The 20,591-nt window shown below is 60.0% G+C and overlaps 1 protein-coding gene across 3 annotated transcripts; it reads left to right on the plus strand.

Moving 5' to 3' along the window:
• The first annotated feature begins 966 nt into the window (after nt 1-966).
• On the plus strand, nt 967-20,147 carry LOC126934032 (cytochrome P450 26B1). Of its 3 annotated transcripts, none has more exons than XM_050754455.1 (6): nt 967-1,841; nt 5,265-5,489; nt 14,030-14,305; nt 14,532-14,687; nt 16,134-16,418; nt 16,814-20,147. In XM_050754455.1, exons 1-6 carry the CDS (start codon nt 1,638-1,640, stop codon nt 17,204-17,206), a joined length of 1,539 nt encoding a protein of 512 aa, XP_050610412.1. In that variant the 5' UTR covers nt 967-1,637; the 3' UTR covers nt 17,207-20,147. The 3 variants fall into 3 exon arrangements, with proteins under 3 accessions (XP_050610412.1, XP_050610413.1, XP_050610414.1); XM_050754456.1 differs by lacking the exon at nt 967-1,841 and adding an exon at nt 2,230-2,355; XM_050754457.1 differs by lacking the exon at nt 967-1,841 and adding an exon at nt 4,573-4,680.
• The last annotated feature ends 444 nt before the right edge of the window (nt 20,148-20,591 follow it).

Consider the following 20,591-nt stretch of genomic DNA (forward strand, 5'->3'; position numbering starts at 1 on the left):
CCAGTCGTGGGGGCAGTCAGGCCGGACCTCCGCTGCTGGGGCTCCGGCCCAGGAGGGACTGCTGGGAGCTGGAGGAGGAGGCCGCTGACCTGAGGAGGAAAAGAGGAAGGGAAGGAGCCTAGAAGCCAAGCAGGCACTAAGCGAGTGCGCACCGTGTGTGTGCGGAGGTGTGTGTGGTGTGTGTGTGTGTGTGCGCGTGTATGTGTTTGTGTGTGTGTGCGCGTAGGTGCGCGCGCGTGTGTCTCATCTCGTCCGTCTGTAGGCGCTGGGCTCAGCGAGACGCCGGCGAGAGAGAAGAGGAGGCGAGAGGTGAACTGAGTTTGATCCTGCGGCTGCTACAAGTGGGTCCCGGGCGGGCTGCGGGCGGCGGGCGGCCGGGGCGGGGCGGGAGGCCGGGCTGCACTCTACAGCTCCGGCCGCGGGCCCGGCCTCTCACCACGCCTCCGGCTTTGTGAGCGCGCGGGTTGGGGGGGGTTTGCTGGCTGGGCGCCCACGGCGCAGCCTCCCGCCTCTATATAAACACACGCATCGCCTCGCTTTGGACTCAAATTCACATTGAGAGAAGCTTTTAAAACCACCAGCCCTGAAATCCTGCCTCCTGTTTTTCCCCCTCTTTCATTCCTTTTGCCTTCCTTTCTTTTTTCCCCCTCTCTTCCCCTAACAGCAACTCCAGAGCCGAGAGACCGCGTCCCGGGACGGACTGCCTTTTCTTAATTGATACAATAGCCCAGCTCGGGTTTTCCACCTCCTCCCCCAACCCCACCCCGCCTCACCCCTCCCGCCCGCTGCCGTCGCCGCCGCCGCCGCCGCCGCCGCCGCCCCATCGCCCGCCCGGGGCTCTGTCGCCGGCTGCGTCCCGTCCCGGCCGCGGCCCTCCAGCTCCGCATCCGCGCTCGGGCCGCAGCGCCCGCCTCGCCGCCTCGCCCGCCGCGCCCGCCGCTCCTGCCTCAGGGGTGCCGCGGCGGCTCTGGGGCTCGAGCGCGCCGCCCGGGGCAGCCCAGGGACTTTTGGGCTCCGGCCTCTCCACTCGCCTCAGCCAGGGAGCTTTCTCCCTCGCCCCCAAAGTTTCTGGGTTCGTTGGAATTTTTGGATTCAGGATTTTTTTTTTAATTCTTTTTTTACCTAGGAATTTTGGGGCCATACTGCAATACTTTTGACAAATCGACTGCACTTCCTCTCCGCTAGCTCTCTGCCCCCTTCTTTTTTTCCCGAGCAGGGAAAGGGGCTTACGAGAGAGAGGCTCCCTCTGGACAAAGTTTTCCAAAGTTTTCCGAGTGTGATGGTAGCGGGGAGAGCAAACCCACCAGCTTGACTCACGGCTTCATCTCACCACCCCTTGAGCAGCCCCTAAGCCCGCTATAAAGGAACAAACAAACAAACAAACAAACAAAGTTACACCCCAGTCGCCTCGTGTCTCCTCTCTTCTTTTAGGCAATTTTTTTTCCTCCCTCTCTCCGCTCCCCTCGCAGCCTCCATTCCCCTTCCCTCGGCCCCTTCCTCCTCATTCTCTGTTTCGGCTGGAGGTGCCAGGACCCCCGGCCGCAGCCTCCCCTCCCCCGCCGCTCCGGTCCCCTCCCGTCTGGCCCTCCCCTCCCCCGCCGCGGCCGGCACAGCCAATCCCCCGAGCGGCCGCCAACATGCTCTTTGAGGGCTTGGAGCTGGTGTCGGCGCTGGCCACCCTCGCCGCGTGCCTGGTGTCCGTGACGCTGCTGCTGGCCGTGTCGCAGCAGCTGTGGCAGCTGCGCTGGGCCGCCACTCGCGACAAGAGCTGCAAGCTGCCCATCCCCAAGGGATCCATGGGCTTCCCGCTCATCGGAGAGACCGGCCACTGGCTGCTGCAGGTAAGGGCGCGCTCGCTCCGCTGCTCTCCGGGGTCCGCTAGCTGCGAGCGTTGGGCTGACGGAGCGGCGGGCCGGCCAGGGGGCGCCGGGAGCCTGAAGGCACTGGTCCCCGCCCCGCCCCTTCCCTCCTCTCTGCCACAGCAGCCCAGGCTTCCCCAGCCCGCCGGCAGCGCGGTTCCGGGACCACTGGCGCTCGCTGAGCAGGTTCAGGGGGCTGGTAAGAGGGGTTCCTGGACCTGAGGGGGCTCCCAGATGGACTTGCCTGGGTCGCGGCTGGCCTGGCATGGGGTCCTGGAGCGCCCTGGGGGCGCCCAGCGCGGCGCGATCCCGAGGGAGCTTCAGGTCCTGAGCCGCTTTCGCCGCCCCTCGGTGCTCGAAGCCCCAGTCGCCCTCGGCTTTCTGGGGTTGGCTGTGTCGCTGGGAGCCGAAAATTGAGTCGGAAGAGGAGGGGGCTGGTGGCAACTTGAACTGCCGATTTAAAACTGTGTTCCGGCGGCGCCGTCGGCAGCGCCAGGTACAGTTGTCCTGGTCCGCGGTCCGCGCTGGTGTGTCTGTTTTGTGGTGGAAGAGGAAGAAGGTAACCCAAAGAAAAATGAGAAGCCTGAGAAGCCAGGGCTCTAGGCTTTCGGGGAAAAGGGTCTATTTACTTATTGGGTGGGGACAGTTTGGCAGGAGAGGGAAACTTGGGAGAGGTGAGTGTGGGATCCATAGAGAGAGTGCGTGTGTGCTTGTTGGATGCCGCACAACCCCACTCTGCTGGTGATAATGGGGGTGGGGCGCGTCAGGGACCAGACCCAGGTAGGTAATGGGGAGATTAACCTAGAGTTAACCTCATCAAGTGGTAGACAATCGCTTTTGCAATGTGATACACACCAGTTTTCTTCTTGGGGTATGGGAGCGCCTCTGCAGTAACTGCGGGAGGTGTATTTGTGCATACTCGCGTTTGTTCTGTTAGCGGAAGCAGGGAATGTCCTGAAACTGACAATCCCCGCACCAGAGAGGTGAAGCGAAAGGTGAGCGCTGGGACCTGTGGGTTTAGAGGTGCGAAAGCTTGGCTTGAAATTAACAGACGCGTGCAATCCGCGCGCTCGCGCGCGCGCGCACACGCGCACTCACCCTGCCCCGGGCGGAGTGACAGCGGAGCGGGGACGGGGAGGGGGCTCGAAGTTCCTCTGCCCTGTGGTCTTTCCACGTCCCGGATTTGGCCCATCTCTTTTTGTGGTTGTTAGTGCAATGAGGTGGGGGTCCCTTCAACCAATGGAAGTATCCCCCCCCACCCCCGCAAAGAAATCCCCAGAGCCTTTCCCTCGCCACCACACTTAAAGGGTCAACTGCAGCGGTGCTCTAGGCTCTGGGCCGCGAATTTAGGAAATAAAATAACTTGGGCAACGGCTCCCGCCTTTTAGAGACTGTCTGCTGAATCCACGGTCTGTCACCAGCCACCCCCACTTCGTTTCCTTACCTCTCTCTGCCCCGCTCAGGTTCCCATGACCTTTTCTCCGAATCCCACAAGAGTCCCCGGGGGTCTGCGTCCAACCTGCACAGAAGTTAGGGAGGAGGAAACCTACGCCTCCCCATCCCTCCAACCCGGGGCCCTAGATCTGGCGTGGGGGAGGGAAATAGGGGGTACGTGTACAGAGCGCCTAAGGGGTTAATAAGAGCCCTCTGAATCCCAGCGTTATTTTTTCGGAGTCATTTATCAGATTTTACGGGGGGACCTCCAAGGGCTCTCCGTTTCCACCGAGCGCCATCTAAACAGAGCCCAGGGCTAAAAATACAACATTTTTGTATAAATTGGACTCGCGGCCCGAGCGGCCGCCCCTATGAAAGTCCTCTTTGTGAAGACCGTGGAAACGGCAGACAAATAACTCTTTATTAATGCCACAAAAAACGCACTTTAATTATAGTTAGGCAGATCAGAGGCAGGGGGTGGGGGCGAGGCGGCGGCGACCTCGGAAAATTCACAACCCAACTTTTGTGTTGAAAGAAAAGAAAAACAGAGGAAAAGAAGGAGAGGAAAGACGGAGAGTGAGACGGGGCGAGGGAGACGGGTATAGCAGACGGAGGGAGGGAACCCCTCGCCTCACCACCAGCTCTGTCGCACCCCACCTCCGCCTAGATTTTTCTTAAAGGGGTAGACGCCGTGTAGAAGGGCTGCACGGTGGGGGGAACTCTCCCCGTCCTCCAGCCTGGAAGGGGGACAGCGTTCTCGCGGCCCAGCCCCCCTCCTGGCTGCGCCGGCGCTCCCGGCTCGTTCCCCGTCGCGCGCCGGGGCCGGAGGCGCATGTGGAAAAGTGATTAGGGCTCCGGGTTCTGCAGAGTCACTTTTCGGCTGTACTGGGGTGTGTGCACATTTAGCTGGAGAATAGTTTTCTGTGGAAAAAAGAAAAGTGAGGAGAGGGACCAACCCGGGATAGGGAGACTGAGTTGTCCCCTCGGGGTTGCAGGACCAGGTAGATCCGGAGCCCGAGTCTGTACGCCGGTGGACTGGCAGGCGGGGCGGCTAGACAGGTGGCGCCCCTCCCCTTTTCGCCCGGTGCTGCCCCGGCAGGAGAAGGGTTAACGTGGGGTGGGGTAACTAGTGCCGACGTCAAAGGTGAGCGGGACGCCCCTGCTCCCGCCCCTCTGAGGTCTCCACGGTTTCCGGTACCCGCGCCGGGCCGGCTCCGCCAGCCGTTTCGAGAGCCCGGCAGGGCCCCGGCCCCGCCATCCTCGGCTCGCGCCGCCACAGCCGGGGATCTGGTTACCTGCGCGGGTCGCCCTGCCCGGTCCCGCCCCGCCCCGCGCTCTGGTTCCAAACTCCAGGGCGGCAACCAAAGTCGGTCTCCGTTATTTCCAGGTCAAAATGCATTAGGAAAATCGCGGCTCTCGGCCCGTGACCCCGCCCTGCAGAGTCCTCCGAGGGCCGCCGGGTCCCTGCGCGGGCCACACCGGACAGCGGAGGAAACTCCAACCCCCATCTGTAGTTGCTGCCTTCGGGCACCGACCGCTTACCGCTATAAATAATCTTTGGCCTGCGGCCACCCCGCGGGGTCTCGCCAGCCCGTGGCCCGGAGCCTGGAAATATTTATTCCGAGAGGCTCCCGAGCGCGGGGGGGGGGGGGGGGTTGGAGGTGGAGACTCCCGCTTCGGGTCCAGCTGTCCGGGATACCTCTTTCCTCTCGAAAGTCATTACTAAAAAACAGCCTCCTGGGGGTGCCCCTGGGCCTCCGCCTCCTTGCATTATTTATTATCCTCTAGGCCCTACTTCCCAGTTCTTGTGCACGCTATGAAAAATAAAACCTGCGTGCTTGTCTATGTGAGTGTGTGTTTGGTGGGGAGAGGGGGCAGGTGACTGTGCCCCGCGTTGGGGTCCGCCACCCCTCCCTCGCGGGCCTTCTGCAGAAGTGCACCCTGAGAGAGACCCCGGTGTGGCTCCCGCAGGGTTCTGGCTTCCAGTCGTCGCGGAGGGAGAAGTATGGCAACGTGTTCAAGACGCACTTGTTGGGGCGGCCGCTGATACGCGTGACCGGCGCGGAGAACGTGCGCAAGATCCTCATGGGCGAGCACCACCTCGTGAGCACCGAGTGGCCTCGCAGCACGCGTATGTTGCTGGGCCCCAACACGGTGTCCAATTCCATTGGCGACATCCACCGCAACAAGCGCAAGGTAAGAACTCTGTCCTCTTTCTTCCGTGCACTCCCTCCCCTCACCTCGGGGCAAGGAGTTCCTGGAGCCTGGGGAATGTTCCCCTACCGAATCTGTGCCCCCCTTTGCACACCATGCTTGAAGACACCGCAGTTCCCCGCCGACAAGGCCTCGAGTCCGGATCCAGGGCCTGCTCCGGCCTCCCTCCTCTTGGTCCCTTATCATGCTGGCCGACTGCCGTGGGCACCACCCACGGTGGCTTGGAAGAGCTTGAGCATGCGGGATCTGGGGTGTCCAAAGCCTGTCCTTGCCTTGCTCCACCGAGCTGGAAAAGGAAGGAGGCGGGACAGTTGGCCGGCGTTCGCCTTTTCGCCACGTTTCCCAGGGAATTCCGAGGACTGGAGAGCGATCATTCTAAAATCAAAGCTGCCCTTCCCACCACAGGCTGCCTGAAGGGAGGCGCGGGCAGGCGGCTGCTCGTGGAGGTTGGGGACAGCTTGTGGGCTGCGGTGGCTGGGCCTGGTCAGAGAAAGGTGCGGCGAGCCTTGGGCCGCGGAGCGCACGGGCCTGGGCCATGGGGGCAGGGCGGGCGGGGGGGAGAGCAGGCGAGGCACGAGCGGGGATCAAAGCGCACCCACCCCCCCCGAAAGAGGAAGGGAAAGTGGGTGTTTATCCCTTGGATTTCCCGAGCGACTGGAGGAGGCGCGGAGGAGGCGCGCACGGGGCAGGCCTCCGCCCCTCCCGGCTGCGCTCGGCTACCAGCGCGGGCAGCACGTGCTGTTTGAACTGCAGTAACCCTAAAGCCGAGCAGGCGGGCGGGCCCGAAGCCGCCAGGAGGGGGGCCGCGCGACCTCCCCGACTCCATTTTTTTCCATTGGGTCAGAGGACTCACCCAGGTTTGAAAGCTAAGGAAAGGGAGAGGCAGCTTCCCGTTCGGGAGCGGTGGCAGACCCGGGAGGTGGGGAGGCGGACTCCCTCCGTCAGGGGCCGCATATGCTGTGGTCTGGGCGAAGATGAGGAGCGCTCTACTTGCAGACGCATCCTGTAGCACTTGACGTTCTCTGAACAGCCTGTGAAGGGTAATTCTTAACTGCAGACAAAAGAAGGAGCGGTCAAACCGAGGAGACTGGGCTGCATCCCTGCCCCCACCCCGTTCCCTTATACAGCATGTATTTCAGGAACTAGAAACGGGCTCCCAAAGTCCTTTCTTCCATCTGCCCCACTCCTAGCTGGAAGCAGTTGCCACAGCCTGGGGGCGGCGGGAGAGGGGTTCTGGGGAGTGGCTGGGAGGGGCTGGAGGCTTCGGAATGAAGCCTCGGCTTTTCCAAGGTGTTGGGCAGTTATTTTTCCCTCAGCCTTTGCGACTCCACCACAGGCCCATTCCAAAGAGCGAGGAGAGCGGAGACTCAGCTCCAAAGGAGATGGCTGCTTCCTGAGCTCTGCTTTACAGAGGCTTTGGTCAGAGGGGTATTATTGTGCCCTTTTCACGGAAGGGGCCACTGAAGCGTAGAGCGGTAGAACGAGACTTGAACCAGGTCAGGAGACAAAGAAAATTTCGGGGAGAGCCTGCACCACCGGACTGCAGCGTCCACGGGAATAGTCTCTGGGCCCGGGAGAAGAGTCCTCCTCTGTCCGGCCTGCCTGGGGCTGCTGGAAGCTGGGGTGGACAGTGAGGAAGGAGGTGTGGCCAGGACCAGAGTGTGGGGTGCAGAGGGCTTTGGGGTGAGGGCGTTGTCTTGGGGTTCCACCCACCCTGGGCCTGACTTGGCCTCAGGCCTCCAGGTGTTGGCTGGGAAGGGCTTGCCTGGAAAGCCCCAAGGTTTTTTGGCCTACATTGTCCATTTAGAGGGGAGGGAGAAGGAAGGGAGGGCGCAGATGACCAGGAATATGGGGGAAGGGAGGAGGAGGGCTGGGACTGGGGTCAGGGCAGAAACTGAGAGCCTTGGCTGAGGTGTGATGGTTCCCTATTCAGAACAGCCAGTCCTTTAGCTCCCTGGGGGTGAGTGGGGAGCCACCAGAAGCTGGTTCATCCTGCCAGGGGCCTGAGAGCCCAATGCAGGGCCCCCTCTTTGTGTGTAGCAGTTTTATGCTTGCCATGTGAGGCGTGTTGGCAGGGAGGGTCGAATGAGAAATGGGTAGTCAGCCAGATGAAAGGATTCTTCCCCCCAAATCTCCCTAACTGATGATTTAAGTTTACTAAACTCCACGGAAGTCCTGGGGCTGGGTAGGTAGAATCTAGCTGGAAGCCAGGAGGACACTCAGGGCCACTGTTTCTAAATATACATGTTGGTCCTGGAGAGAACTGCTCATCTGCTGAACCCAAGGCCTGGTGGACTGAGTGTGGCCAAGGTAGGGGCTGCTGTGTGCCACACACACCTCTTTATCTGGTCCATGCTGCAGTTAGGGGCCTGGCTACAGTGTGGGCTGCTGGGCCAGGACTGGCCTGGTTAGGAGGTAGGAGCGGGAAGTGGGGCCCAGGTGTGCTGGGGCCCGGCTGGTGGGGAACTGGAGCGTCACTGTTTCCATTGGGGCTGGTGGCCCACCCTGCCTCTGGGAGGTCTGACCAGATGTGTTGGAGGGGGCTTCTCACTGCCATCACTGCGCTCCAGGTGTTTGCCCTGGCTGCCCTGGTGGTCTTGGGCCAGCAGGGGTGGGGTTGCCAGGGAAAAAGTCCAGAAAGTCTTGCCCAGTCTAACAGAATCATCTCTGGAAGCCAGGCCTGTGTCCTTGCAGCCAGGGCCTCAGACTCCCTCCCTCCTCCTGGGTTACCCTTCCCCTGCCCAGGGCCTGGGGTGTATCTGATGGATGGGGGAGGGACCCCATCCCTCTTCGTGTGTAGAGAGGCTGGAGTATTGCTGTAGAAGGGCAGATGGAGTCTGGTGAGGAAGGTGGGGGTGAGACGGTTGTCCAAAACATGGAGAAGGAGCTAGGGAATCGTTCTAGAAGCTTCCTATGCCCAGTCCTACCCACCAGGATTGGGCCTCTCCTCTTCTTCTTTGGAGATAGGACTGGACCTCTACGCACCAAGAGGCCAGCAGCTTCAGGACACCCCAGACAGTGGCCTGGAGATACCCTCAGGGAACTTGGAGAGTATTTCAGGGGAGGGACTTAGCCTTGGAGCCTCTGAACTGGGGAGACCTCAGGAGTGGTAGTCTTGCCCCTTCTACCCAAATCCCTGCCTACAGGGCCTTCTGGGCCTGAAGCCAAGGTGGGGGATTAGGCTTTGGAAGTAGAAGTCAAGAAACCCTGCCTGTCCACCCACCATCCCTGACTTTGGCCCCATCTTGGAAACCTTGTGCTCCTGGGGTCTGTGTTGGGATGGAGAGGCCAGGAGGTGCCTCAGCAGGAGGACGGTGCCAGGAGGACCCATGGTTATGGGGTCCCAGGGAAGGCTAGCCCACACCTGGCTCTAGGAGGCCTTTGGACCAAGGCACAACCTCTGGCCACACAGTCATGTCCACCAGGCTCAGCTCAGGGCAGAAGGTCCAACCTGTGTTGGATGGAAGGCCAGTGGCACAGCCAGGCAGCTCTGCTGCCGGGAGCTCTGCCCCAGCCCCTTGGCATAGGCACAACGCCTTTGTTCTGCCAACACAAGTCCTTCGCCCAAAAGTTACTGTAGCACCAGTGGGTGGGCACAGGGGCTGCTGAGGGGGCGGGTAGCAGCAGCGGATCTATCTGAAGGTCAGTGGGGGAGGGAGCCCACAGTCAGCTGCCAGGACGCCTGGGAGTGGGAAACTCCCTCTGCATGCCCTTGTGCCAGGCAGCAGGTGGGTGGGCGGCCTGGATGCGGGGGCCAGCCCTTCCCTCTGTCCCTTCTTTCTGTGTCCTTCTCCCAAGGCAGGGAGGGGTCCAAGGTTGTGGTACTGATGTGTTTGCTCACTCTCCCAGCCTTGGAAGATGAAGGTGGCCTTGGCGGGGAGTGGGAAGGTTTGGTGTGGTCTGCCCTGGCCCTGGGCCCCCCAGGCTGGCTGCTGTATCTGTCCTGGGTTCCCTAAGCCTAAAAGGAAGCAACTGCGGGGCCTTGAGACATGCCAGGATCACACCAAAGTGGCAGGGACAGCTGGCCTCACCCTGAGAGTGGACTTCACTGTAGAGGACAGTCCCCTTCAGGACCCTTGAATAAATTCAGAGCCCACCAGGGCTGGCAGAGGGCAGCTCTATGGAGTCTGGAGTGGTGGGAGGCAGGGAGTTCAGGGCCTCTGGTGGGTGTGGCCAGCCACACTCTGGACTGTGACCTTGGGAGGCCCCTCCCCATCCACGGCTTTCTAAGGTAGGGTTGGTGGCGGTTGGAAGCGGGAGAGGTAAGAGCGGCCGGGCAAATCTCAGACTCTGTGGCTTGGCAGGTGTCTGCCAAGTGCTGCTCGCCCCTCCCCACCTTGCCCCCCTTGTGCTGTAGGTATGTGTGGAAGAGTTAGGGCAGTGGGGAGCACGTCTCCAGGTGAGATGATCACAGCTGGAGTCAAATCAGGGGCAGGCGCTCTGCTCTAACCGCTGGAGCCTGTTGGGGGTCTGGGCCAGCCTCCCTGTAACCAGAGGGGCTGAGTGTGCCCAGCCCCACAGACCCGGATTGGACATTTCCAGTTCTGGGTGAAGCTGCCTGGCATTTCCACTGGGCCAGGGTGAAGCTGAGGCAGCCAGGCAGCTGGGAAGATGACGTCCTCTCTTACCCCCCTTGCTTGAATATAAAGTACACACCTTGGCGTCACCCCTGTGCGGACGGCTGCCTCAGCGCCTGCCTGCCCTCTGTTATTCTTTCCACTCCACAGGCTGAGGCTCCGGTGGCTTGGCCGGGTGGCCTGCCCAGGCCCCCACCCCTCCTGGGCAGCCGCTTCCATTCCTCCCAGTCTGAGTCACTGGCCTGGGCAGTGGGTCCCCGCTCCGGCTCTACCCACTCCTGCTGCCCATCCATTTGTCCATCTGTCCACACCTGCCAGCAGAGAAGGGGGAGGCTATCTGGCTGAGCAAGCGCGGCCCGTAGGGCCATGGGGGTTCACAAAGTGACTCCCCTCCCAGGGCACAGGGTGAGAGGCAGGAGGGGTGAGGAGGCCTGCTTGGGGAGAATGCATTTGTAGAAACAATGATAGGGAATCTGAGCCTTCACGAGCCCCTGCTGGTGTCCCTAGACCCTTGTGGGATCAGCTCCCACTCCGGAGGGAGGGAGAGAACCAAGGGGTGGACTCCTGAGCCTATTGTGTCCTTGGGGGCTTGGCAGGGGAGTTGCCCAAAGCCATCCCTCAAGGCGACTGCCCTCCTCCCTCCTGCCCAAGCCTCTGAGGCTGCAGCAGGTAAACCTGGATGGGCGCTCCTGGTCTCCTGTGACAGTACCCTTGCTCTCTCCTGGCACCAACCCTGGTGGGGAGTCCATACCTGCCACTCCCTCTGCAGGGCTTGGCCTGGGCCTGGGCTGGCTCCCAGTGACCTTTGTCCGGCATTCTTGGCTGACTTTTGGGAATTCCGAGGGAAGCCCCAGAAGGAAACAAAGCAGCCGTGGCTCCTGCTATGCCTGTGGTCAGGGAAGTAGCTCCGGGCCGGGAACCCTTCGTTTCTTCACAGGGAGCCGCTCCCCGGCACCTTCCCAGTATGCCCGAGCCCTGACCCCAGCAGGCGGTGGCCTCAGACCCAGCGCGCCCTGACGCAGCCCTGACCGCCCTCTGCCCCAGCCTGCGCCTCTGCCTCCACCCGTCCTTTGTGGCGGGTGGTGGTTTCAGAGCTTCCCTGGCTTGGGGAAGTGCCTGCGTTGTTACACCTGGGCACAGACCCAGGGATGAGGCCCTGGAGGCTTCCTAGGGCCTGGGAGGCCCCTATGCCTGTGGAGCAGCTGGGCCAGAGGCAGGGGCATGGACCTGGTGACTTCTGAGCCCAGCCCCTCGGGGCCAGTGTGCCCTCCACCCACCTTTGCTGGGCTTCTCATTTGGGGGATTTCTCCACCTCACGGTGAGCTCTGAGGAGCGTCATGGACAGCCTGGCGGAAAGGCCCTCAGAACGGCCAGTCAGGCCTCTCGTGAACCCAGCAGAGAAACAGCTCCAGGAGGGGCAGCGGCCTGCTGGCTGTCACTCAGCCAGTCAGACACTGGCCGAGACAGTGTCCTGGTCCTGCCTTCACTTTCCTTTTAGAAGCCCCAACCCCAGGGGCCTGCAGGTGCCGGGTGGCAGTGGTTTTTCTGGCTGATTCCAGCTCCTGGCCTTGCCCATAGAGCCCTTCCCCGCAGGGGTCAGGTGTGGACCCCTGCCCTTGGAGTCCTTCGGTCAGTCCCTGGGCCCTTCTCTCTTCCTAGACTATCCCTGCCTGCCCTCCAGGGCCCCCAAGGCCTGGGAAGGAGCAGTTCAACCGGCCATCGCTAGAGGGCGCAGGAAACGGAGCCCACGGGGCAAGGCAGGGCTTGTCTGTGGGTGAGGTGTGGGCCCTCCGTGCTCCCCCTTTTTAAACCCTGGGATGGCCCCTCCTGGGCCACTGTAGCCCACATGGGGTGTGTGCGTGGGGGCTGGAAGGCGCTCCCCAGGGGATTCGAGCATTGACAAGTTCTGGGCCGCTTTGAAGGGATAGCATCTACTTAGGGGCAGGTGGGGGCTGCTGTTCAGGTGCTCAGTGGATTGACGGGAGGCCACCTGGCTCCACCTCACTGTCTACAGATGAGGAAACTGAGGCTTGGGGGAGCGGGTAGCCACTTGGCCATGATCACACTGTAAGTTGCTGGATGATGCACAGCTACAACTCAGCCCCTTTCCTGTCACCCCACCGCATCTTAGAGCCCGCCGGTTTCTACTTCGACTGGGCCTGGTGGACGTGGCCTCCGGGGCACAGGGTGAGAGGCAGGAGGACCAGGTCTCCCATGTGCTGGGGGCCCTGGCCAGCTCCCACCTTGCACCCTCCATGACAGAACACCTAGTCCGTCCGTCCTGGGCTGGCTGGCCGGCTCTGGGCCAAGTATGACCTCTTGGGCCCTCCCTGTCCCACCTCTGGCCTCCCTGTCCTGCCATGGAGGCCTGGTAGCCGCAGAGTGATTTGCCTGTCCCCGTCTTGTTTCCTGATGCACTTTTCCCTCCTGTGTGCTGCTGTCTGCCCACCCTGTGGCTCTCTGCTGTCTGTAAGGGGCCCTTCACTGGCCAGTGCTGGGCTTTAGGAGAAGTGCCCCTTCTCATTCCCCCAAGACCCTTCATTTGCCCAAGGGCTGAACCTGGAATCCTAAGGACATGAGGGTTGGGGGTTGAAGCAAACAAGCATTGCCTTTATCCATTACTCTCTGAAGGGAGGCAGCAGTTAGAGTCCCCTGGAAATTCCCTCGGACCCCCAACACTGGGCAAGGTGTGAATGACCCATCTGGACTTGGGCTGATCTAGGCGACCTCCTATCATCCTTCTACCTCTCTGCTGTTCCTCTGTAGCAGGAGCAGCCCCAAACAGTGCAGGCCTCTCTGCCCCTCGCCGGCCTCCTGCCCTCCCTCCCTCCCTCCACCGGGAATTTCGGAATGAAAGTGCTATTGTGAACGCCTGGCTGGGCCACTGAAGGGCCAGCACTGTTATTTCTGCAAACCAGCCCTCCCATTAGCCATGCAGGGCCCAGGCCAGGAAAATGTTACCTTTCCTCCCCGAGCTGACTGCAGGGGAAATTCTCACATTTACAGTTTGTGCGGTGGTTGTGTTTGGGGGGCAGTTGGGGAGGGCGGCGCGTGTGTGTGGTTTGCATGGGGTGGGGTGGGGGGCTCCCTCTTCCGCACTGTCCCTCCCCTCCCAGTCTTTGCTTGGTGCTGGTAGCGGGGGTGCTCCCCCTTCTCATCTGAACTCTGGTGGGATGGAGGTTGCTGCTTATGAGCGAGACCCACAGGCTATCGGTAAATAAACTAACGTGCTCCCGTCTCCTCCACACATGAAAACATGTGCGGGGGAGTCCTGGGTGAGGAGGGCAGCAAGGGGGGCTGCGCAGGCAGCCGGGAGGACGGAAGACGGGGAGGTGGGAACAGGACTCACTGCCTCCTTACAGTGGCCCTGGAAGATGCAGGGAAGTCACAGGGCTTCTGGTTGTCTTTATGATCTTTGGGGGTGGAAAGCCATTGTCCCCATTCCCCCGCTGCTTTTGGACCTGGCCACACTGAAGACCTTTTCATGGCACAGCTGTTAATAAACTTACTAGAATCTGCACCCAGTAGGTGTTTTCCAGCAAGTGATGACAATTTTGGTTCCCAGGAAGTCCTGCTTGAGGTCTAGTCTCAGGCTCTCTTGCTGTCCCCCATGGAGTAGCTATCCCCTGATGGCCTTCCCCTACTTTCCTGTACAGTCCAACGACTGTGCTCCACTTCTCCCGGGCACTTCCATCCTGTGTCCCGGGATTCCGAAATGGGCTTCTGCAGTGGAAGGGTGGTTCCCCGCTCAGCTGCCACTTGTGCCCCACGCAAGCCACATCCCTCGAAGACTTGCTGACAGCTGGCCCGCCCAGCTCCCAACGCTTTGTGATTGTGTGGAAGCTGAAGTTCTCTTTGGCCACATTCATCCTTCAGGCAGAGTGAGGGGCTGACCAGGGGCGGGCCGTGCCAATCAGCTCACCCACCTGCCTCTCTGCCTTCCAGGTCTTCTCCAAGATCTTCAGCCACGAGGCCCTGGAGAGTTACCTGCCCAAGATCCAGCTGGTGATCCAGGACACACTGCGTGCCTGGAGCAGCCACCCCGAGGCCATCAACGTGTACCAGGAGGCACAGAAGCTGACCTTCCGCATGGCCATCCGGGTGCTGCTGGGCTTCAGCATCCCCGAGGAGGACCTTGGGCACCTATTTGAGGTCTACCAGCAGTTTGTGGAGAATGTCTTCTCCCTGCCTGTTGACCTGCCCTTCAGTGGCTATCGGCGGGTGAGCACCCAGGGCCTGGGAGGAGATTAGCAGGAGCATCCATGAGCCCCCTCTCTGGGGATGGGTGGCTGACCTGACCCCTGAGTGGGCACCTAGGCACAGGGCACATGGACAAAGGGGAGAGGTGTCAGCGTGGGGTAGGAGGAGGCTGGAGTCATCCCTGGTGGTCCCAAGGCTCGGATGGGAGCCTGCCCTTCTATATGAGTGACAGCCCTTCCCCCTGCAGGGCATTCAGGCTCGGCAGATCCTGCAGAAGGGGCTGGAGAAGGCCATCCGGGAGAAGCTGCAGTGCACACAGGGCAAGGACTACTCGGACGCCCTGGACCTCCTCATTGAGAGCAGCAAGGAGCACGGGAAGGAGATGACCATGCAGGAGCTGAAGGTGGGGTGGGCATGCGCCCCTCGCTGGCAGCACCAGCACCCAGGCTCCATTCTGAGCTTTCCTTGGATGGAAATGTGCCTTGCCCTTTCTAGCCCCTGTAGTCTGGCCCCACACACGCTTTCTGAGCAGTGGCTGGAGACCGCGAAACCGGAAGCGAAGTCTGTGTCCCCGCCCCTGCTCTGCAGGATGCCGTGGGTGCCCTCCCTTCTCTCCCCATGGCCTACAGGGAGCTCAGGCCTGGGAATGATCTGGGTTCATTTCCTAGTCCCAATATCCTTGGGAGGCTATCTAGGGAAATGCAGGCCCACAAGGGGAAACCCCTTGCTTATCGTCAGCCTCAGCCCTTGGGGAACAGCAGCGGAGATTTGGATGCGAGGTCTCCTCCCCCACCCCCAGCCTTTTCAGATTGCTGGCACTTTGCATGCCCTCCCAGCCCCCTGGCCCCTGGTGATCCCGGCTGTGCTCCGCGCAGGGCCTGCTTGCCCTGCTTTGGACAGATGTTTCACCGGAGGAGGGCTCACTCGCCCATCCCCACCTGGGCTCTGCAGGCCCACTCCGCTGCTGGGTCCCCACGGACACTCACTGCAGCCTCCCCTGCCCACTATCTTTGCCTCCCCGTATTCTAGCTCCAGCTTCTTTCCTGGGGAGCTAGGAAGAGCCAGAGTGGCTTTTCCACTATAACAAGCTTTGTGATTTATGGGTGTCGCCATGGCCAGTAATGGAGCCAGGTCCCTTCATTCCCCTCTCTGGGCCCAGAGTTCACATTTGTAAAATGCAGGGCTTGCTATGAGATGGCCTGCTGGGGCCTTTCTATGGGGAACCCATGGCCCTGGTGTCCTGCTCCCCAGAGAGCCCTGGCAGGGTCTTTAGGTCCTCAGGAGGTCACCTCCCTTCAGCCTCATCCCAGGTCTCCAGGGGAGTGGCCCCAGGCTGTGGCCCCAGGCTGCCTCTCAGACCCCATTGGCTCCCCTGACTACCCACCAAATGTCCTCCTCCTGCGATGGAGGAAGGGGCTGGCGCTGCTAGTGGGAAGGCCCGGGTTTAGACCACATCCCCCACACACGCACACGAACACCCGCTGCGCAGGGCCTTGCTCCTTGGGATTTGTTCTTTTTCTCCTGTGAGCCCATTGCATATCAGGCCTGTGGGGCTGGCCCAGGAACCCAGCAGTGAGTGAGAAGTGGCCCCGCTCCAAAGGACTGGAGGCTTCTGCCCTGGGTCACAGCAGTTGTGTCTTCTGCCCAGCCAGGGACTGGCTGTGACCCCCGTGTCCATCGTGACACTAGTGCTCTGGCAACATGAGACTCAGAGGAAGCAGAATTCACTGCAGGAACCAGGCAGGGCCCAGCACAGATGACCTGGGCACACGGGCCGCTGGCCGAATGGGGTAGCCCCTGCCTGGCTGAACCCATACCTCCAACAACGCCTCTCCTCTGTGCCCTGCAGGACGGGACCCTGGAGCTGATCTTCGCGGCCTATGCCACCACGGCCAGCGCCAGCACCTCACTCATCATGCAGCTGCTGAAGCACCCCACCGTGCTGGAGAAGCTGCGGGAGGAGCTGCGGGCTCATGGCATCCTGCACAGCGGTGGCTGCCCCTGCGAGGGCACACTGCGCCTGGACACGCTCAGCGGGCTGCGCTACCTGGACTGTGTCATCAAGGAAGTCATGCGCCTGTTCACACCCATTTCCGGTGGCTACCGCACTGTGCTGCAGACCTTCGAGCTGGATGTGAGAGAGGCTGGGCCTGTGGAGCCGGGGGTGATGGGGGAGCGGGGGCACCGGGATGGGGCAAGGCGGGAGACCAGCCTCCATTTCAGGGACATCAGGCCTGATGGGGAAACAGTGCTTACTTTCAGTCTCATGAGAGAAGTGCGCCCCAAATGCATCAGATGAAGCCAAGTTGGGTGTTATATGTGAAGTCGCATGTGCACATCTACAGATAAGGGCTTGGACTAACATGCTGAGTGTGGCTGGCTGGCCAGGCCTGGGGGGCCACAGTGGGGTGTCTCTAGGAAGAGACAGGTCTTGAACATCTGGGGCTGAGCAGGCAGGGGGCAGTCCTAGGCCCTTCGTGGGTTATTCCGGCTCTCACCACCCGCTCCTCGGCCCCCATCTTGCTCCAGGGTTTCCAGATCCCCAAAGGCTGGAGTGTCATGTACAGCATCCGGGACACCCACGACACAGCGCCTGTGTTCAAAGACGTGAATGTGTTCGACCCCGATCGCTTCAGCCAGGCGCGGAGCGAGGACAAGGACGGCCGCTTCCATTACCTCCCATTCGGTGGCGGTGTCCGGACCTGCCTGGGCAAGCACCTGGCTAAGCTGTTCCTGAAGGTGCTGGCGGTGGAGCTGGCCAGCACCAGCCGCTTTGAGCTGGCCACGCGGACCTTTCCCCGCATCACCTTGGTCCCCGTCCTGCACCCTGTGGACGGCCTCAGCGTCAAGTTCTTTGGCCTGGACTCCAACCAGAACAAGATCCTGCCAGAGACAGAGGCCATGCTGAGCGCCACAGTCTAACCCAAGGCCCACCTGCCTCAGCCCAGCCCAGGCAGCGGGGTGGCGGTGGTGGGAGGTAGAAACCTGTGTGTGGGAGGGGGCCGGAACAGGGAGGGCAAGCGGCCCCCATACTTGCCCTTCCCTGCTCCCCCTCCCTGGCAAACCCTACCCAAAGCCAGTGGGCCCCATCCTTCCTAGGGCGGTGCTCCACTTCTGGCTCCCGCTTCCCTCCAGCCACTCCCCATTTCCCACCAGCTCAGCCCCTGGGAAGGGCGTGGCGGGGGCTCTGCATGCCCGTGACAGTGTTTGGTGTCAGCGCGTGCTACAGTGTTCTTGTGATGTTCTGAAATGCTCCCTTCCCTCCGTTCCTTTTGGACCCTTTTAGCTGGAGCCGGGGGACGGGAAGAGCGGTGCCCCCTTTGGTGCACTCTTCAGCTCCTCCCTCTCCTGCGCCCCCACTGCATCTGCCCAGGAACAGCATCCTGGGTAGCAGAACAGGAGTCAACCTTGGCGGGGTGGGGGCTGCCTCCAACCTGGAGACTGCCCTTCCCTGTGCCCCTGTTCCCACCCTCCCTCGCCGGTTTGAACATTTGAAATTACCTATTGCTGCTACTTGTTCTGTCCGACTTTGGGGCAAAGGAGCCCCAGGCCCTGTCTCCCCAGCATCCTCCCTGGTGGCCCTGGGCAGGTGCACTGACACCCCCACCTTCCCATCCCCTGCTGAACCCGGCCCTGTTACACACACGGGCCTGAGGTCCACGGCTCGTGTGCTACTTGCCCCCATATTTATTCACTGATAGGGAATCTTGGGGATGCTGGGGTCTGGAGTGAACATCTCCTCCCCTTCACGCCCTAGCCTGTGTTCCAGCTGTCTTGGCGAGACTTCTGTGAGTGAAGAGGAAGGGGTCTCTGGTCAAACCCAGCCCCCGGGTCTAGGGTTGAAAGCCTTCCCCGGCTCCAGGCATTATTTGGGTTTAATCCTGCAGGCTCACTCCTGGGCTGAAGTCCAGTGCCTCTGCCTTGTCCCTGGTGGAGATGGGACATGGCCCATTGCCTCCTCCCTCTCCTGTCAAAAGCCCTGATCAGGTAGATTTGGAGGCGGCCGCCATTTCCTGCTTGGCCCCTGTTCACCCCAGTGCCCCTGACTCCAGTGCATCAGTATGGGGAAGGATACGGGTTCTTCTGACGGGGAGCCAGGCCCTCCGTCTTCCCTTCCTTAACCCTCCCCCTTTGCCCTCCACCCTGCAAAAGGTGTCCTTGAAGTCCCTTCCACCTCCATGCCACTGTCTGCTTAGCCCAGCTCAGGGGTAGGGAAGAGGCGAAAGCGTGGGGGAGGTGAGTGCAGCGGCAGTTCTGCCTCGGAGCTGACTCCAGGGCCCCATGTGGTCTCCGGACAGCTGCGGGAAGGCTGCTGCAGCTAGAGCTGACGAGGCGGCTATGTGCAGTTTGTCAGGGGATTGGGTTGAAAACTGGCCAGTCGGGATGACTGGGTGAAAGAGGAGTAGCTCCTGCCACTGGCATTTTGAGTGTTGGCAATTTGGGATGCCTCCTGGGGATGGTCTGGGGGCCTTTGGTGAGTCTCTAAGCAATTGTGTTTGTTTTCAGATTTTTCCTTGCTTTTGTGTTTCTCTATTGGTTTTTGATGTTGTAAAAGCAATGAATCCTCTTTACAAGAAAATCGAAAACATAGAAGAATGAAGGACATGCCAGCCCCCGATCGCTGCTGTGAGCACCTCAGCGGCTCCCTCCAACCAGATACCGTAGGCAGCCCCACAGACTGACCCTGACCCCACTCACCGCCACCCTGACGATAGACTATAGGAACGGGCCCATACCACACAGACTGCTCTCCAGTCCCCGAGTCTCAGATGTTTCATTATTTCCTACTTTTCCACTACTAAAAAACAGTGTGGAACAGACATTATTGGCAAAATTGATCATCCCCAATCCTGAAAAACAGGCCTGAATGGGTAAAGACTTGTCAAAGCTTGCAACATAGCTACATGGTGCACCCGAACCTGTACCCACCCATCCCCCAACACAAAACGAGTGTCCGGAAAGTTCATTTGCCTTTAAACTGATCCAGCTGGCCCTAAACCAATTGTTTTTGACTGAGTATCTAGGAGAGCAGTAAGTGGAACTTCAGACAACAAGCCCACTGGGTCTGGTCCAGGTGACGGGCAGGAGGCATGGGGCTGGGAGGTCTCAGGGGCCTTGCCTGGGGGTGGCCAGCCTGGTAGGGGGCAGAGAAGGAAAAGCTGAGGGGGGTTCCAGTGAGGGAGGAAAGAAGGATCATTTGCCCTGCTGGGTATCAAAGGCAATGAGAAGAGAGCCGAAGAAAGCTCTGGCTGGCTGACAGGCCCCCTGTGTTGTAATTGGTCCCTCCTTTCAGCTCTCTGGTGAGATTCCCGTGTCTGTGTGTGTGCGCGTGTGTTTCATAGAGCTAGCATTAGACGGGTGATGTTTCTTACTTATCATCCTTAACTATTGTAACTTGACCTTAACAAGACAACCCCCCCCCCACAAAACTCTTCCTGCCACGGGCTTGCAGATTGAAGCACTTTCGATGTTGGGCGCTGGCGTTTGTGTTCTGGGCACCATCGTGACCCTGCCCAGATGGCTATAATATTATTTTATACACAAACATGTTTTTCATAAATGTTATAATTTTGTGTCTGTCTTTATAAACTATTATAAGTACTATTTTTGTTATAATTCAAAATAGATATTTAGTATAAAGTTTTTGCTGTTAAATATTTGTTATTTAGTAAAATATGAATTTTGCTCTATTGTAAACATGGTTCAAAATATTAATATGTTTTTATCACAGTCGTTTTAATATTGAAAAAGCACTTGTGTGTTTTGTTTTGATAAACTGGTACCGTGTGAGTGTTTTTGCTGTCGTGGTTTTAATCTGTATATAATATTCCATGTTGCATATTAAAAAAATGAATGTTGTGCATTTTGTGATTTTGGAAATACTCAATGTGGCTCTTTTATAGGCTTCTATAATAAACCATGGGGACTTGCCCTTGTCTCCGTTGCCTCTCTGCTCTCTGCCTTCTCAGCCTTACTGAAAGGGTCCTCCCTGGCCACCTGTGTTCACACCAGCAACGCCCCATCCACCTTGTCAGTTAGGAAGTTCTTCCCTAAAAGTGTCCCGTGAGGCCAGTTCGCCATTCCTTGCGTGCAGGCACAGAGATCTGTGACAGAGTCCTGGGAGGAGGAGGTTCCTTGGGGAAGGAGAAAGAGAACCGGTCAGCCTATATGGGGAGGGGCAGCTGGGAGGACACTCCGAGTGTGGCCATGGCTGGCTGTGCCAGGTGTTTCGGGGCTGGACAGGGGGACTGAGAGCTCTGAGTCTGTCTTGTTAACTTGAGCGAGGACACTGATGTTCACAGTCACG

Source organism: Macaca thibetana, chromosome 13 (assembly GCF_024542745.1).
Source record: "Macaca thibetana thibetana isolate TM-01 chromosome 13, ASM2454274v1, whole genome shotgun sequence".
Lineage (NCBI taxonomy): Eukaryota > Metazoa > Chordata > Mammalia > Primates > Cercopithecidae > Macaca > Macaca thibetana.

Excerpts from the sequence above, each read along its gene's own strand:
- LOC126934032 (XM_050754455.1), top strand. The coding sequence starts at position 1,638 with ATGCTCTTTGAGGGCTTGGAGCTGGTGTCGGCGCTGGCCACCCTCGCC. Across the intron at positions 14,306-14,531 it reads CCTTCAGTGGCTATCGGCGG|GGCATTCAGGCTCGGCAGAT; the intron begins GTGAGCACCCAG and ends TTCCCCCTGCAG. Across the intron at positions 14,688-16,133 it reads TGACCATGCAGGAGCTGAAG|GACGGGACCCTGGAGCTGAT; the intron begins GTGGGGTGGGCA and ends TGTGCCCTGCAG.